At 36.3% G+C, this 17,673-nt stretch overlaps 1 protein-coding gene across 1 annotated transcript in view; it reads left to right on the top strand.

Moving 5' to 3' along the window:
- Nucleotides 1–17,673, top strand: part of Ralbp1l4 (ralA binding protein 1 like 4) — a 62,983-nt gene that overhangs the window by 27,703 nt on the left and 17,607 nt on the right. The window contains 10 exon segments of the mRNA XM_087559566.1: nucleotides 1,056–1,137; nucleotides 5,477–5,554; nucleotides 7,169–7,232; nucleotides 9,827–9,874; nucleotides 12,027–12,205; nucleotides 12,619–12,732; nucleotides 13,722–13,831; nucleotides 14,217–14,387; nucleotides 14,389–14,404; nucleotides 15,854–16,109. Coding sequence (XP_087415692.1) covers nucleotides 1,056–1,137; nucleotides 5,477–5,554; nucleotides 7,169–7,232; nucleotides 9,827–9,874; nucleotides 12,027–12,205; nucleotides 12,619–12,732; nucleotides 13,722–13,831; nucleotides 14,217–14,387; nucleotides 14,389–14,404; nucleotides 15,854–16,109 — 1,118 coding nt within the window.

The raw sequence follows: 17,673 nt of genomic DNA, 5'->3' as shown, positions 1-17,673 counted from the left end.
TCCCCCACGGGAGCCCAGAGGCCTTATACAGTTTCCTCTTGGGCCAGGGATGTGGGCAGGGGTGAGCAGTGTTGGTGGTCTCTTCCGCTCTGCAGCCTCAGGAGTGCCCACCTGACCAGGCGGTTGGGTCTCTCTCTCACCGGGTCTGGGAGCAGAGAGCTGCTGCGGGCCGGGATCCGCGGGTGTGGGACTTCCGGTAAACACAGAACGTGCCTGGTCCTAGAGAAATTCTGCTTCCGTGTGTCCCAAGCTCACCAGGCAGCTTTCTTGCAGCAGAAAATTTGGTCTTACCTGTGGTCCCGAGGCTCAGGTTCGCTCGTGGGGTGCTGCCCACGGGCTCTCTGCAGCGGCAGCCATGACTCTAATTTTTTTCAATTTCACAGTTCCATGGAACAGACCATTTGGTGGTATTTCTTTCTACAAAGGTATTTTTCTTGTGTTAATATTTTAATTCCTTGGTGATATAGGAATGATATATATATATATATACATATATATATACACACATATATATAAAATATATATCATATATATATTTGATATTCTGTCTCGAAATCAGTTGTTAATTAGATGGTCAATGGAAAATGCTTTGCATTCTCCTGTCCATTCCATATTTAATTTTGTGGAAGTTCTGCATTTATTTTTTATTTATTTTTTCTTCGGAAGTTCTGCATTTATTATTTCCTCTTTGTATTAGAGTAAACAGTACTCTCAAGTCTTATTTTAAATTTCACTAAGTAGATATCACTCTGGCATGCACATTCAAACCATCTGCTGCTTCCTCCTTTGAGGTCAAGCAAATTTCTATCCTTCTGTTTGTTTCAGGCACATCATTTTGAGGACTGGCTATACTACTTAGGTCAATGTGTTATTACCTGACTATATCTGTTTCTGAAACATTTTTGAGTATTCACCAGTCGAATAGTGAATATTGCTGATCTTATTTTCTTATATTGAAATCTAAGATGATTCTGAAAAAAATATTAACAGGGATTAGCTTGAAATAAGCTCCTAATTAATCTTGTTGTATTGTATATTTTTGTTGCATTTCACAGATCCATTTGTGAAGCCAAAAAACACAACATAATGGGACTTCCCATGCAGATATTCACTGAGGACATTGCATGCTGTGACACTGTATGTGAATACAAAACCAAAACTAATATTCCATGTTCATGACTAGGAGAGAGACAGTTTGTAAAGTAATGGAAGATGGAGACATAAGAAGAGCATGGATGGGGAGAGCGGGACAAAGGGGGGGAGGGACAGAGGGACAGAGAAACCGAGGGAGAGAATTTAGACAGTATTATGTGGAAATTATATCTGTAGTCAATGCAGACATAGGACTCTCATATGTAATGTGTAGAGAGCAACATGAAACAAGACTGATCCATGTACTAGAGATCCAAAAAAGAGGAAATACTGTTTGTTATATCACTGAAAATTGAACCAAATATTTCCAACAGCATATATTTCCAGGTGAAGTATTATTACTACAATTAAACTGCCCCCTCCTGAGTCCTTATTGCTTATATATAGACTTGTGTGTTGTTTCCACTATTCCTTAATCATTTTAAAATATTTATGACTAGTAAATAATTTTTATTATATAATATTATCATAAAGCATTACATTTTCTCTCCATACCTAAGTGTTCAGTGATATATTAGCTCTTTATCTCCATTCTGTGCTCTTTCTCTAAGTCTCTTACTATGCATCCTTATACCTTCCTCTGAATACCAGCTACAAAGTCATGGCTTTCATCCTCATGTTTATTTGAATAATCTAGTCATGAGGGTATCTTTGCATGTGACTTCTGTTCAGAAATTACCTTTATAAATTTAACAGTGGGGTGTGTGTGTGTGTGTGTGTGTGTGTGTGTGTGTGTGTGTGTTCATCTTTGTGTATGGTGTTTAGGATAAAACTCACAACCTCACAATACTATACAGTAGTTCTATCATTGAGATAAACATAAATATCTATTGAATAATTGTCTGTTTTTCTCAGGCTCATATTATTGTCCACTTTCCAGTATTGGGTTTAGCGCAGATCAAAAATTTAACTACTATGTAACATGTAGAGCATTGAAGACATTTCCTACTGTAAAGCAGAATAGACTGTGACTCAGGGATCACCACCTCTCTGCCTTTCATAAATGCTAATGGGTACAAAATGGACCTAGAGTCAGTGTTCTAACATGTCACTGTGGACACTACACTAGACTTACAAAAGGGACTATAATGAAGATATTTTAGATCACCACGCAATTTCTTACTCATACCAGGTCCACGTTACACAAAACAGTATTTAAATATAGTATAAAATAGATTTTGAGTCAGTGACATAAATCAGGGAAAACTCATTAGCTTGGCTGAACCATATGTGTCCTCAGGACAGAGAAGAGCAGAAGAGCAGAACGTCCCATAGGGAAATGTTCTCTTGCCTCTGCTGTTTGACTTCAGCTGTGGCAAATGCTCAGCGTTGTACACTTTTGTGACTTAGATCCCTTTGCTTTAACATGAACATTTTTACTAATTCTCTCCCACGACTCTAGTGCTTTAATATTTTATCCTACCATAATTATTAAAAACCTTTCGTGTAGTTCAGAAGATTGGTAATAGATAATTTTTAACTTTTATTCATGTTATATGTTTATTTCCTTTTTGTCTTTGAAGAGATATTATCAGATCATCAAAACATTCTTCTACCTTTCTTAAATATCTTCCCTTATTTTCTTTCTCCATATTCTCTAGTCAGTATTCAGAAATAATTCTTCATATATATATTTTATATATATATCAATTTCTTATTAGTTTTCTTTGATTTTTTTTGTTTCTACTTTAGCCTTTTCTTTTATAGTTTGAAAATTCTTTGAATCATCAACGTATTTCATTACACTTAAGATAAACCTATAAAGTTTTTCTATGGATAAATTAGGAAAACGTTTTAATCCTATTTTTATATTAGGATTTTTCCACCTAATTTTTGTTTTTTCTTTACTCTTAAGATTGAATGTAGATCCCTCAGACACTGCTTATATTTTAAAATAGATAGATGCAGATGATTTTAGAATTATCTTTACTCGATAATTTCATGTAAGTATAGAAATGCACAATCACAAGATATCCCCAAACCTTTCCCTATATTCATGTTCTTTCCCTTTCTTGACTTTAATAATTACCAATGTATAAAATATCGACTTTTGGTCTTAGCATTGTACAGAAAACAACTGCACTGTCCTCATGAGTCAATGCTTATGCCATGGCTGGGGGACAGCATTTTACTACATTCCTCCATGATTTTAGTAATCTGTTTTAAAATTCATACCTTGCTAGTGATAGTATCACCTCACTGTTTCACATTTAGTCTATTAATATGTAATTTCAATATTTACAGTTATTATTTCTATCTGAAGATATAGGCAAATATATTTACATTAAATGTTTTATTTCTTTGAACAATTAAAACATTTTATTCCTCATAGAAGGAGCATGTGAACTATTCTAAGGTTGATCTCTCTTAAGAATTGTTTACATTTCTGTGGTTCATCATGGGTCAAGAAATATTTTAGTATATATAATAAAACTACCAGTTCTATTTTAACTTTCATGCTTTAAAAACGTTATTTGTAGAAATATTTTATTTAAAAAGTCTCTTTGTCTTGAAATCTGTTTTACAAAGAAAATCACCATCAGAAAGAGATGTATACATCTTTGCAATCATTAATTAGACATTAATATGTTTCTAATGCTCTGAAAACAAAATATTTTTCAATAATGTGAAATAAAGTCCCATGTGAATTATTACTCTATCTCATGTGCAGAACTCTTTATAATAAAACTTTGTTGTCTTAAAATTATAGCAATGTTTTCAGATATTCATCAAAATATCAGAAGCTTTACTTTTCTTTAAATGTTCTATGCTTATGTATGTGTGTGTCTGTCTCTGTGTGTGTCTCTCTGTGTGTGTGTGTGTGTGTGTGTGTGTTCCTATGAGTATGTTGTTTATGAATATATGTACATATTTCAATGTGCCATATTGATGTAAGAAGGAAACTTGCAGGTGATTATTTCCTTCTGGGATGTATGATTTCTGAGCCCTGATCTATATTTTCACCCATAGGTGATTAATTTTACATTCTGAATAAAACCTTAAATTTGTTCCTTTCTTGTTACATTCCAACCACAAGATCAGAGCTGGTTTTTTTCATATTCTAAGATGCTTTTGCATAATTGTTAGCCTCTGCATAAAAAAATACAAAGTCAGTTAGTGTAAGTTGTCCTTTTCATAAAATTCTACTAATCTGACATGTAACATTGGGGTCTTGGATGAATCATCAGAAGCACTCAAACATACACACACACACACACACACACACACACACACACACATACACACAGGCACACACACATAACACACAGGCACATGCACACACAGACACAGACACTCATATTATTTTCAAAGTAATACATTATGCATAGCAGTTGATTAATAAAAAGTAAAAATTAAAAAATAATGAATGAAACCTCTGTAAAAGAGATGGCTTGTAAAGTGGTTTTCTTAGGTTTGGGTTCAAGGTTGTTATGGATAGGGAGAGAGCACATGTGCTGTGTTTCTTATTTAAGGGACTGTTTCTTAGATTCTTACAATCCTCATCAAAGATAACTGATAATAAAGATACTAACTTCATAAAAATATACTTATGTACTCACTGTCTGGTTATTTATTAGATTTCCAGTACATCAGTGGTTTCTTGTCCAATTACTATGCTTTGATTTCATGCTATATTCTTGCTGCTGTCTTCCTTGGTCTCTGGAGCAGATTCTAAATGTGAGAGGCAGTAGAGAGCTAATAGTACAAGTACCTTGTTTTTTCCTGGGAGTGTTAAGAAATGGGGTCTTGTTTCTAAAATATTCATTTTGGATCCCTAGATCTATGACCATAAAAGAATTCAACACTCTATATCTGTATGCCATCTAAGTATTTACAAACCCTGATATGATAAGAGTGCTCACTAATTTTAATTTTTATAAAAATAATTGCGCTGCTTCCCAACCTCGTTTTTCTAGAACTGTGCATGTGAAGCACATGGAAGTAAGGCTGTAATGATGGAAGTCCAGTTGGAGAGGAAGCAAACGTCTCCGCTCTCTCTTTAAGTGCTCTCCCTGACTACGTTCTGCCATAATGAAGGAGAAATCAGGATACTGAGCTCTAGCACCCATGGCTTCTCAGTCACCCTTTATCATATACAACCTGTTACAGTTATGTTTGATTTTTCAGTACCCAAGAACTAAATTCTAAAATAAATATGGTAGACTGAGTGTCTTCCAGACTTAGTCTATGGGAAGAAAATAAGTTATACATTAGAGGAGTGGTTACAGATTATAAATTGTAAATAATGATTAGATCATATTAATTTTGTATTCATGAGCTTTCAGGTTATTTTATAGCATTTTTCTCTCTGTGCATTCTATAGCCTCTATATGTAAAAGCAACAAACTTCAATATGGTAAATGACATAATCAGCAAGTTACTACCAATGATAAGAAAGCATGTAAGTTACTTTCAATCTATTTTGAGTTAAAATTGAATTTTGCTTTTGAGATTCACATATGTGGAAATGTGTAAATACAGATGAAATTTGATCATGATACATTTACAAATCATATTTTACAAATGCCTCTTTTTTAATCAGAAGTTATTGAAGACATAATAATAGTCCTTTGAGTGACATTTTTTTCTTGAATTTGTGTCTAGTTTTATGTGAAATGAAACTCATAGCCCAATGGTTTGAGCTGTATGTGTAGTTTCACTAGATAATACATATCTACTGTAATAAATTGTGATTAATTTGTCATATGCTCACACCTAATTTAAAGGATGCCAATGTTAGAGGGAATATTTTTCTTTCTTCTTTTTTTTTTTAAATTAGACTATACTGCCTATTTGGTATGTAATTCTGTAGTCTTTCCCATTTTTTCTTGTTTTTATTTCTCTTGTGTGGATGTGTAAGTGTACATGTTCTAGTGTATTTATTTTTAACTTTTAATAAATCTTTAATGAATGAGTCTACATTTCTATGTCTTTTCTGCATACATATCTGTGTATATATTGTCTTTCTATTTTTAAATGTGCATGTGTATCTCTTTGTAACTGTGTGTGTGTGTGTGTGTGTGTGTGTGTTTCTCTGTGTTTATGCATCCCTGTCTATCGCTTTCTGTGAGTTTGTACAGTGAGAATCCACAAGTCAGTCTGCCTCTCTAACTTTATGCCCCTCTACCTCTGTCTGCCTCTCTCTCACTCTCTTTCTCTTTCTGTTTCATTATCACCTCTCCATGTATGTTGGGGTGTAAATGGGTATTTGGTGGTGTGTCTGCTTGAGTGCTTTTTGTCTGCTAGTTTAACACTTAAAAACTCTATGGGACAATGTCATTGGTTTTAAATAGGAGTCTACAAGAAAATAAAATTAATAATAATTCCAGTTAGAGCCACTCCTAGAGGGTGCTCAATATTTCAACAGAATGTTCTATTTAGATGATTATTTCAAATGGATCCATAACACTGTGTGCAGTAATTATGTTCTAGAACTTCTTTTCAGCATCAGGCCTATTTTCCAGGATAGACACATGTCCTTCATCTCCACAGACTGGACATCTCTCAATGAAGGCCAAAGGCTATTTTCACTTCTAGGCACTCTCAAAGACTCTCTGTTTTTGACTCTTGTGTTCACTGTTGTCGAAGTTATCATATCTTTTGAATGTTAACTTTGCTAAACTCATCATAGCCACCATGAGTATATGCCTCTGTGGACACTAGGTTCTGTGCTCATGTTAAGTCGAAATTTAATATACCACACACAGTCTGCACAGATGTAAGAAATTTCATAATACTATTTGTCTTGGTTAGTGGTAATGGCTGAATGCAACTTCTTATTTTATTGTGGATCAGTAGATCAAGGCTCCCTCCAAGAGGAAAGGCAAGTAGCCAAAGATTTTCTCCTGAAATCAGTCCCGTTTACTCAAACCTGTGGTCAGAGGAAATATCATTAATACTGGTTTAAATAATTTCCCTGCTAGAGAGCTAGAAATGGTAAGTAAAGGAAATTGCTAGACTCTTCAAGACTCTGATGTCAGTTTATTTGTGATGGTTGGTTCTTTTTGCCTCCCAGAACATTGAAGATTACCAACTGTGGTTCTATCCTGGCCCTGGGAAAGCTCCAAGAGTACTCCAAGGTAATAACAGGGAAATCTAAGGAGGGACTAGCTGAGTTTGGTGAATCCTCACTATTTTCATTATTTAGTCTTAAACTTGAATAAACACTAAAGCAGAATGACTTAAATATAATTTCATTCATTTAAATCATAATTAATTACTAATATAACATTCAGATACAATTTAATAACTCATAAGCAACAGCCTTAGAATGACAGGAATTTTTCTGTGCTTTCTGTTTCAGAAACAATTTTCCTGATAAGGCAAACAAAACAAAACTCTAGACATATTGTTTCTGGAGAAAACAATTTAAAAAAGTCATTTGGTGATCATTACAGAAACTCTTCTTAGCTATATATCTCAAGGGTTTCCATCACTCACATGGTAGCTCACAACCATCTATAACTCCAGTTTCAGGGGATCTAATTCCCACATCTGACCTGCACAGACACCAAGTCTAACATGGAGATCAGGTATATATGTGAGTGAATGACTTATACAGAGAAACAAGTTTAAATCTAAAATGTAAAATCTTTACTTTTTTATTTATTCCAAATTAGGTAGATTGTTTTGTAATGAATATTAGAAATATAGCCCTTTCTCTGAATCCATGTAAAATATTCAGTTCACATCTCCTATGACCAATAATTCTGCAACTGAATATGAAATCATATTCTGATGTCTGGAGACAACCTGACTTAATTACAGCTATTCTGTTTGTTGCCTTCTTTTCTTTCTCACTAGATTATTGCCAAATAAATAAATAAATAATAGTAATAAAATTATCAGAAAAGTTTGAATAAGAATTAAAAATTTGAGATCACCAAGTATTCTTGCAAAGCTGATCTTTTAAGAGCTACTGAAAATTTGAAGCTCTAATCGATAAAGTTGACCTTCATACCAGTGACATAAGTCTCTGCAGACTTAAGAGCACGCTCTCCCACTGATGCCAGATAAGAAAACATTCTCGTACATAGGTGCCTGTGGCCTCTGAACAGCCCATGTATGCTCTTTAGTTGGTGGCTCAGTCTCTGATAGTTCCCAGGGGTCCAGGTTGATATTGCTGGTCTTTCTATGATGTTTCCAGTCCTTTCAGTTCTTTCAATTCTCCCAACTTTTCCATAGGGGTTGTTGACCTCAGTCCAATGGTTAGATGGAATATATATATATATATATATATATATATATCTGTTTTAGTCAGCTGCTTGCAGGGCCTCTCAGAGGACAGCCATGCTAGGCTACTGGCTGCAAGCACAACAGTAATAATATTTGGGATTGGTGCCTAATAATGGGATGGATCCCAAGTTGAGCCTGTCACTGACTGGTCACTGCTTCAGACTCTATTCCACTTTTGTCCTTCATTTCTTTTAGACAGGAGCAATTTGAGGTTGAAAGTTTTGTAGGTGTGTTAGTGTCCCTATCCATCCACAGGTGTCCTGTCTGATTTAAGAAGGTGGTCTCTTCAAATTTTACATCTGCATGATTTTGCGTTTTGGCAAAATTTCCTACCTTGACTCTTGGGAGCACACCTATCCCATGTCTCTGGGATATTGCTGTATATTTCCATTCATTCTCTTGGGTCCCTTGTCCTCTCATGTCTCTCCCATACCTGATCCTGACCTGTTCTCTTCCCATTCCACTCTCACACATATCTCTCCTTCCCTCTGCCTTCCATGGTTATTTATTTCCCTTTGCTAAGTGGGATTGAAGCATCCTTACTTAGGCTTAAACCTTTCCTTATGGTTTAACTTTTAGTGTCATGGATATTCTGTATATTTTGTGTAGTGTCACTGATTAATGAATGTATACTATGTCCTTTGGAGTCTGGGTTAGCTCACTCAGAATATTTTCTAGATCCATGCAATTGCCTGCAAATTTCACGATGTCCTTTGTTTTAGTAGCTGAATAGTATTCCGTTGTATAAATAAACCATATTTTCTGTATCCATTCTTTGGTTGAAGAACATCAGGGTTGCTTATTACAAATAAGGCTGCTATTAACATAGTGGCGCTTGCGTCTTTGCGGTACTGTGGAGCATCTTTTGGCTGTATGCCCAGGACCAGTATATCAGCGTCTTCAGGTACAACTATTTCCTGTTTGCTGAGGAACAGCTAGATTGATTTCCAGAGTGGTGGTAGTTTGCCATCCCACCAGCAATGGAGGAGCATTCCCGTTTCTCTACAATCTCACCAGCAAGTTCTGTAGTTCTGTTTCTCTTTTGAGAATAGTTTAAGAAGTTTTGGTATTAGCTCTTATTTGAAAGTCTGGTAGAATTATGCACTGAATTATGCATCGTGCCCTAGTCTTTTTGTTACTGTTATTGTTGTTGGTTGTTTTTAATGAATTCTTCTAGTTCCTTAGGGGTTATGGGACTGATTAGTTTATCTGATCTTGATTTAACTTTGGTATGTGGTATCTGTCTAGAAAATCATTCATTTCATATAGATTTTCAAGCTTCGTCAAGTTAGTCTTTTGTAGTAAAACCTGATGATTTTTTTTAATTTCTTCAATTTCCATTATGTCTCTCTTTTCATTTCTGATTTTGTTAATTTGCATACTATTTCTGAGACTTTTAGTTAGTTTAGGTTTATGTGTCTTGTTGATTTTCTCAAAGAATTCATCTTGAAGCCCAGAAACTCAGCAAGAAGCCAGCAGCAAAAAAGTGAGTCTGCCATCTTCCTTCAGGTGGCTTTTCTTAGTTCCCATTTTAATTTGTCATAAAATATCACAGCATACTATCATTTTCTTGCTTAGGAAAGGGCCACTGTTAAAAAAAAAAAAAAAGAAAAAAGAAAAAAACAAAACAAAACAAAACAAAACCACACTAAAGCAGTATGTTTCAGGTCCATATTAAGAAAACTCTAAATTCCAATGTGAAGACTAATCTTGGTTATAGGGAGTACATTTCATTTTTCCCAGGCAGATATTTGCCATAAACTGGTATGCCTAGACACTGTGTACACACATTTTTGTCCCATTAGAATAAGCAGGTCTGAGACATGGATCGTGATATGTTCCCATCAAGTGGTTTCGTGATTAGAGCACAAAATTACTTATGAACTATATTTTGACAATCTATTGCAATGAAATCTACATAGAAAAACAAGATGTATGGTGTTGAAGATAATCTGTTGCAGGCTTGACTAGAAATCACCTTAGACTTGTAGCCCAGTCTCTAATCTCATTTCAAATCATATAACAAATATCTTTTAGACCTATATCCAGATTCCTAATGGCTCTAACATTGATAGACTGGGGCTTTTTAATTATTTTTTCAAATGATAGAATACTATTATTATTTCTCCTTATTCTCCTTTCTTGAAAACCTCCCACTTATTCCCTTGATTTCTTTTAAATTTTGCTTTTTTATTCATTAATTTTATTTACATTTGAAATGTCCCGTTCCTGGTCCCCCCACCAAGAATACCCCACCACATCCCTCTTCCCCTTTGCCTCTAAGAGGGTGCTCCTCCACCAACCTACCTACTCCCACCTTACCCTCTAGCATCCTGCTTCTTTGGGGGCATCAAGCCTCCACAGGAACAAGAACATACCCTCCCACTGAGGCTAGACAAGACAGCCATCTCTTACATATGTAGCAGGGACTGCAGACTGGCAATGTATACTCTTGGGTTGTTGGCTAAGACCCTGGGAGCTCTGAGGGGTCAAGTTAATTAATATTCTTGTTCTTCCTATGGGATTGCTATCCCTCTCTCCTCCTTCATTCCTTCCCCTAACTTTTTCATTGGGGTCCTAGTACTCAGTCATGTGGTTGGCAGAGAGTATCTGCATCGGTTTCAGTCAGAAGCTGGTAGACCCTCTCAGAGGACAACCCTGTCAGGTTCCTGTCTGCAAGCATATCATTTCATCATCAACACTGTCATGGTTTGGTGTCTATGGATGGGATAGATCAGATGTTGAGGCAATCTCTGGATGTCCCTTCCTTCAGTCTCTGCTTGAATTTTTGTCCATGCATTTTCTTTAGATAGAAACAATTCCAAATCAAAAATTTTGATATGTGTTTTGGTATACATATATATAAACACACACACACACACACACACACACACACACACACACACTCAGACATCTTTGTTCATCTATCTAATATTACTTGTGATTTCAGCCCTCATAATTTTGCATTAGATAGCCAGGCAGACTATGTTTTACAGTGAAGAAGACTATTTTATATTGTGTTATATGATTCATTTGTTTACTTTTAATTTATTTGTTTTAAGTAACATATTTAAAATTGTATTATAGTCCAATATTCTAAAAGAAAACTCAGAAGCGAAAAAGAAACTTAATTTCAGCTCTGAACTGACACTGTAGTGTATAGTCATGTATATTTTCTCATGAGGGGGATATGCTGCTGCTGAAATAAACTTAACAATGGTTCTTCAAAATGCTGAACAAGAAAAGGATGAAAAGAGCTCCACTATGACATTTGAAAAAATAGAAAATTTTTAAATGAGAATAAAAGTGAGGGTGGCTATTAAAATGGATGTAATTATTGAAGCAACAGCCTATACATAGTTCAGGGAGCTCGTTCAACCAATGTATCTAGTATTTCATGATACAGTATGGAGTTAGACATCATCATGTTGTGAGAATTCCCACTACAGGACACAAGACCATGTCTTAGAGACATCACTAAGATTAATAACAGTGTAGGGCATATGAGAAGAAGGTTACATAAGCACAACAGGATGAATAACCCATTATAATAGGGGCATTTTATAATTGAAATCTGGTTTTGTAAAAGATCTTTATAAATTATACTATCCCATGTAATGATCTCAACTCCTGCTCAGATATGAAGGAAAAAACTTTTAAGAAACAGAGAACTTCTATGACGTCGCAGTTGGACAGGGGCTCTGTGCCCCACTAGGACCAAGTATGCACCACCCCACCAGTTAAAAAGGGAAGAAAACTGTTTGGAAGAGAACTCAGTTCCATTTGTCAGGATGGCATCCTGCCTGGAGCAATTCTGGTATGTGTCATATGGTGTTTCTCTGGCTATCCTAAGACAAAATCCTGCTTCTTAAATACCTGGCCCCTTCACTTCTATCACCATGTGGAGCAAGAATTGTGTCTCAAATCATTGGCTTTCCAGTAGGAAGATGAGAGAGGGCTATTCAGAAACCATCTATTGGAAAAGTTGGATTTAATCCCTTAACTATTTTGGAAAATCTGATATGAAGAAATGTTGCCTGATCTTTAAGGGATAATATTAGGGTGGGATGTGTACAACAAAAGATTGAGGCACAAAACCAGCTTGAGGTCATCTGTGTCCATGCCAGCATGTGCACTGCACCTGTGCACACCATTGGTCTGGTTCTCAAGGAGCAAATAGTAGACTGTGGTGTGTGAAGCCTGACAGGTATTTCTCTATCTTCTTCTCAGGACATGCTGTACCTACTAAAAAAGAAAGGGCCCACAACCACGGGTGTCTTTTTAGAACCTCCGAGTATAACTTTGTGCCAAACAGTAAAGGACAAATTGGATTCGGAAGAGGAGGTGTGTATAAACAAGCAATCAGTTAATGTAGTGGCGTGGATCTTTAAGGAAGGGAATGTCCTTCCATCATCCACCTCAGGACTCCTCAGAGTCTATGGGAATAGTTGTCTTCATTTTGTATTCCCTTGAGTGACAGTAGATATGTATGAGAGAAATCTTATATGCTCAAAGTCTCCTCTGTTAGTGGATGATGTTTCAGAAATTGTTTAAAGCAATGTGATTGTTGAACTATCAAAAGTGAACCGTCCCCTCATTTCTAGGAGACCAAATCTCAAACCAAATGTCCCTATCCTCTGGTGTACAATTTTTCTGACTGTCTCAACCTATGCTCAGAGCCAACAGTTCAGGAGTTATTATGTATATATATAAACTGGGGCTCAGAGTCACAGGATAGTTTGTTCTTTGTACCTGTGGTTTTCAGTAATAGTCTCCATCCATTTCAAAGAGAACCTTTTTTGATGGGTAAGGGTATATTATCTGTGAACATTAAGTTAAATATTTATAAAAGAGTTCGGAGTTACACTTGTTTAGTGAAATAGGGGCAGGGCATTCTCTAAGAACCATGACCACGTGTGCCTCCATGCTTCCAGTACCAGACGTGGCTTTCTGCTCCTGAGAAATCCGATAATAACTTCCTATGGTTGTCTTTATTGTGGTTATCATAATTGTATGTTTCTATCATTTAAAAATAGTATTCGAACTGGAGTATTGATTGCTTATATGTGCTAGTTTGCTCAGCTGTCTACTAGAGGCATGCTGAGCTAAGGAAAGATTTTTCTATAGTCCAAGTAAATCTGAAAATTTAGAAAATTTTCATCTGAAAATAGATGAAACTTACTGGGCCCAAATATCATGGAACATTCTAACTAGGGGAAATTTGGGGAACTGTGAAGAAAGTTGGAACTAAACTGAAATTTACAGGCGAATGTACTTTGAATAATGTCCATGTTTAATTTTTTTCCACAAAAATATTTTCCTCTCTTTATAAGGACTTCCTCCAAAACATCCAGGGAAGTCTAATGACTTCAAAACTATATGATGAGTGGATTGGTGTACCCGACAAGGTGAATGATGAAGAGAAATTAGCCGCAGTGCACAGGTAATTGTTGGCAAACTGTGAACAACAGCAACAAAATAGAAGTAACATTTGCTTACACACATTAGAGATTATATATCACAGAAACATTTACTAAGAACACTGACAGACAGCAAAAGGATTCAATTGTTCACAAACATGGAAGACACTTTCAAAAGAGTATGAGTTACAGTGGGAATCACAGTAGCCCAGGCTTATAATCTTACTTCATATTCCAATTAGATTTGTCTCTTTTCTGAATTGGGTAAATATTTCAAGCAATAATTTGAGTACAAATTCTTTCATTTTATTTACAGTGCATCCTGCATACGATACGATTACTCTGTTCCCTTTCTTCATATTTACAAATTGAGTATACTTGTTTTAAAATAACTGTCTCTGTGTTCAGTCTTTTAGATAAAATGCCACCTGAAAATGCGGCTCTTCTGAGGCAACTTTTTTTTATATTATATGAAATTAAAAATAACTCTCCTTCTAATGAAATGTCTTCTTACCACCTATCTGTTGGGTTAGCCCCATGTCTCTTATTCATGCCCAGCTCCTGCAATAATGGAGTGACATGATATTGGCAAAAAGGTAATTAGATAAGAACTTTATGCCTAACATTAATAAGCCTTTACAATGAGACAGGAAAACAGGATTACCCTGAGAATCTTGGTTATTTTGTTGTTGTTGTTGTTGTTGATTGTTTTGGTTTTTGTTTTGTTTCATTTTGTAAAGTAAGTACAGCTTTGAAAGGTGTTCTTTTGGAGGGAAGGAATCATTGGTGCATTTTCAGTAAAATATAAATGGGTATTTGAGCTCAGTGACTCAGTCATTTGTCTTTGTCATTTAGAATATCCTTAGACTAAGCCAGTGAGAACAAATGCTGTGAAATGATACAAAAAAAAAAAAAAAAAAAATCCTAGGTACTGGGTTCAGCAATCAAGACTTAATTCTGACATATTCAGTGTAGAATGTGTGAAATTCTACTTGTTTTCAAGGTGGTTTCCCCAACAAAAAAAGGCAATGCAATTTGGATTTTTTTTATCAGATATGGTCCTTAAGAATTCCTGATTAATGTGAGTAAAATACCATTGGCTTCAGGATGCTGGTTATGATTGGTTTAGAGAAATTATTGTGTATACTTTTCTATGTTAGCCATCTTTCAAGTACTATAATAAACTACCAAAACTTACGCAGTACAGTGATCAAATGGTTATTTTGACTCTAAGTATTTGAGTTTCTGATCCATTATTAATTGACCAATTGTCCTTGGACCTGTAAGGAGCATACTGTAAAACAACTCAACTGAGAAACAATAATATTCCTCATATTGTGTAGAATCAAAGATCAGGAGAAGACAGGGTTCCAAAGTACCTGCCATTGAAGATACATAATTATCCCATTTCCTCCCAGTAGATCTTATTTCAAATACCTCCCAATATAATGAATCATAAAATCAAGATGTTAGCATTGCATCTGCACTGAGTCATCACTGTATTAAGGTTAAGTAATTAACTAAAGATATGTGAAGAAATGGCACCTACCGTGATATATTGATGCAACTGTTACCATTGCACTGCACTGAGACACATGAATTTCACTGCTCAGATGGGTTTGCCTATCTCTTACTTTTTAGACAGCCCATGGGAACTTTCAATAGGATGGTACCCACATTCAGAGGCCATCTTCCCTCCTTAGCTCTGCCTTTCTATAAGCATCCTTATAATCATGCTCACACATATATTATAAAATGTAACCAAAGCTATTTCAGTGTACAGTATGTATCAGATACTGACCATCACAATGTAAAAACTGGAAATCATTCTCTTATGTAACAGTGCACTGTGATGATCACACTTGAACATCTGATCTCACGATCTTTTAAATTTCTGACAAAAGCCTGCCCCTATTTCTAACAGCTAAATTTTTCTCAGAACTTTGAACGGCATATTTTTAGCCTCCAAGACTAAGAAGTAAAATGTGATTTTGCAACCATGTAAAATGACAGAGACCCTCTGTGTTTGCCCTGTTTTTTCATAGATTTCTCTAGTAGAATTTATGATCAAAAATTCTCCAAAAGTTTTTGGAGAGGACTTGGCTGCAGTGTGGCTTGGAACATCACTATATCATCCTCCTGGAGGAAAGTCCTCATGTTCCCAGAATAATGCAACAAATATTGGAAACATTAAGGAAACCGAACATGGACTCAGCAGCTGCCCCATTGGGAGGATATGTACTCCTGGCTATAACACACGGCCGAGAAGTCCAGCTGCTCTTCCCTATGAGGGCCTTCTAGGTACATAGTTGTTCTACTCCCAGAACTTAAAGTTAAATCATTGAGCACTGAAAATATGATTTATAACAAACACCAATGAAGGATTTACCATGTGAGGGAAAATTTCACCTGTGCATTATAGATATTATACTAGTGTTAGAATTTGCTTCCAAACTTTAGTACCTCTTTCCACTGGTCCTGAGTTTATGCTAGAGGTTAAACACAGAAATGAGATTAAGAAATTAAGATTATGTAAAGAAATGATACTTACAGTGATATATTGATTCTTAACATTTTTTCCATCTTTATTAACTTGAGTATTTCTTGTTTACATTTCGATTGTTATTCCCCCCCACCCCTCCCACTTCCCTTCTGTAAGGGTGTTCCCCTCTCTATCCTCCACCCATTACCACCCTCCCCCCTAACAAACACGTTTACTGGGGATTCAGTTTTGGCAGGACCAAGGGCTTTCCCTTCCACTGGTGCTCTTACTAGGCTATTCATTGCTACCTACGAGGTCGGAGCCCAGGGTCAGTCCATGTATAATCTTTGGGTAGTGGCTTACTCCCTGGAAGCTCTGGCTGCTTGGCATTGTTGTACATATGGGGTCTCGAGCCCCTTCAAGCTGTTTCAGTCCTTTCTCTGATTCCTTCAACGGGGGTCCCATTCTCAGTTCAGTGGTTTGCTGCTGGCATTCGCCTATGTATTTGCTGTATTCTGGCTGTGTCTCTCAGGAGAGACCTACTTCCAGTTCTTGTCAGCCTGCACTCCTTTTCTTCATCCATCTTATCTAATTGGGTGGCTGCATATGAATGGGCCACATGTGGGGCAGGCTCTGAATGGGTGTTCCTTCTGCCTCTGTTCTAAACTTTGCCTCCCGATTCCCTCCCAAGGGTATTCTTGTTCCCCTTTTAAAGAAGGAGTGAAGCGGTCACATTTTGGTCATCCTTCTTGAGTTTCATGTGTTCTGTGCATCTAGGGTAATTCAAGCATTTGGGCTAATAGCCACTTATCAATGAGTGCACATCATGTGTGTTTTTCTGCAATTGGGTTACCTCACACAGGATGATATTTTCCAATTCCATCCATTTGCCTATGAATTTCATAAAGTCATTGTTTTTGATAGCTGAGTAATATTCCATTGTGTAGATGTACCACATTTTCTGTATCCATTCCTCTGCTGAAAGGCATCTGGGTTCTTTCCAGCTTCTGGCTATTATATATAAGGCTGTTATGAACATAGTGGGGCACGTGTCTTTGTTATATGTAGGGGCATCTTTTGGGTATATGCCCAAGAGAGATATAGTTGGGTCCTCAGGTAGTTCAATGTCCAATTTCCTGAGGAACCTCCAGACTGATTTCCAGAATGGTTGTCGCCATCTGTTGTTGTAAAAATATAAAAATAATAAAAAGTATTGTTGGTCTTTTACCCCGCTGGGCCCACACCGCGGTGCCCAGATATCTGCTAGATTATCTTGGCGGAAACACAGCCCAGCCGCACACTTCCCTACACTCAAACCCTCACATAAAAGAACACACAATACAATAATCTTAGATCCAGTTGGTAAGATATAATTGCCCACTT

This window comes from Rattus norvegicus, chromosome 7 (genome assembly GCF_021556685.1).
Source record: "Rattus norvegicus strain SHRSP/BbbUtx chromosome 7, alternate assembly SHRSP_T2T, whole genome shotgun sequence".
NCBI classification, from domain to species: domain Eukaryota; kingdom Metazoa; phylum Chordata; class Mammalia; order Rodentia; family Muridae; genus Rattus; species Rattus norvegicus.
Note: the sequence above shows the minus strand (reverse complement) of the source record. Positions and strands in the feature narration are given on the sequence as shown.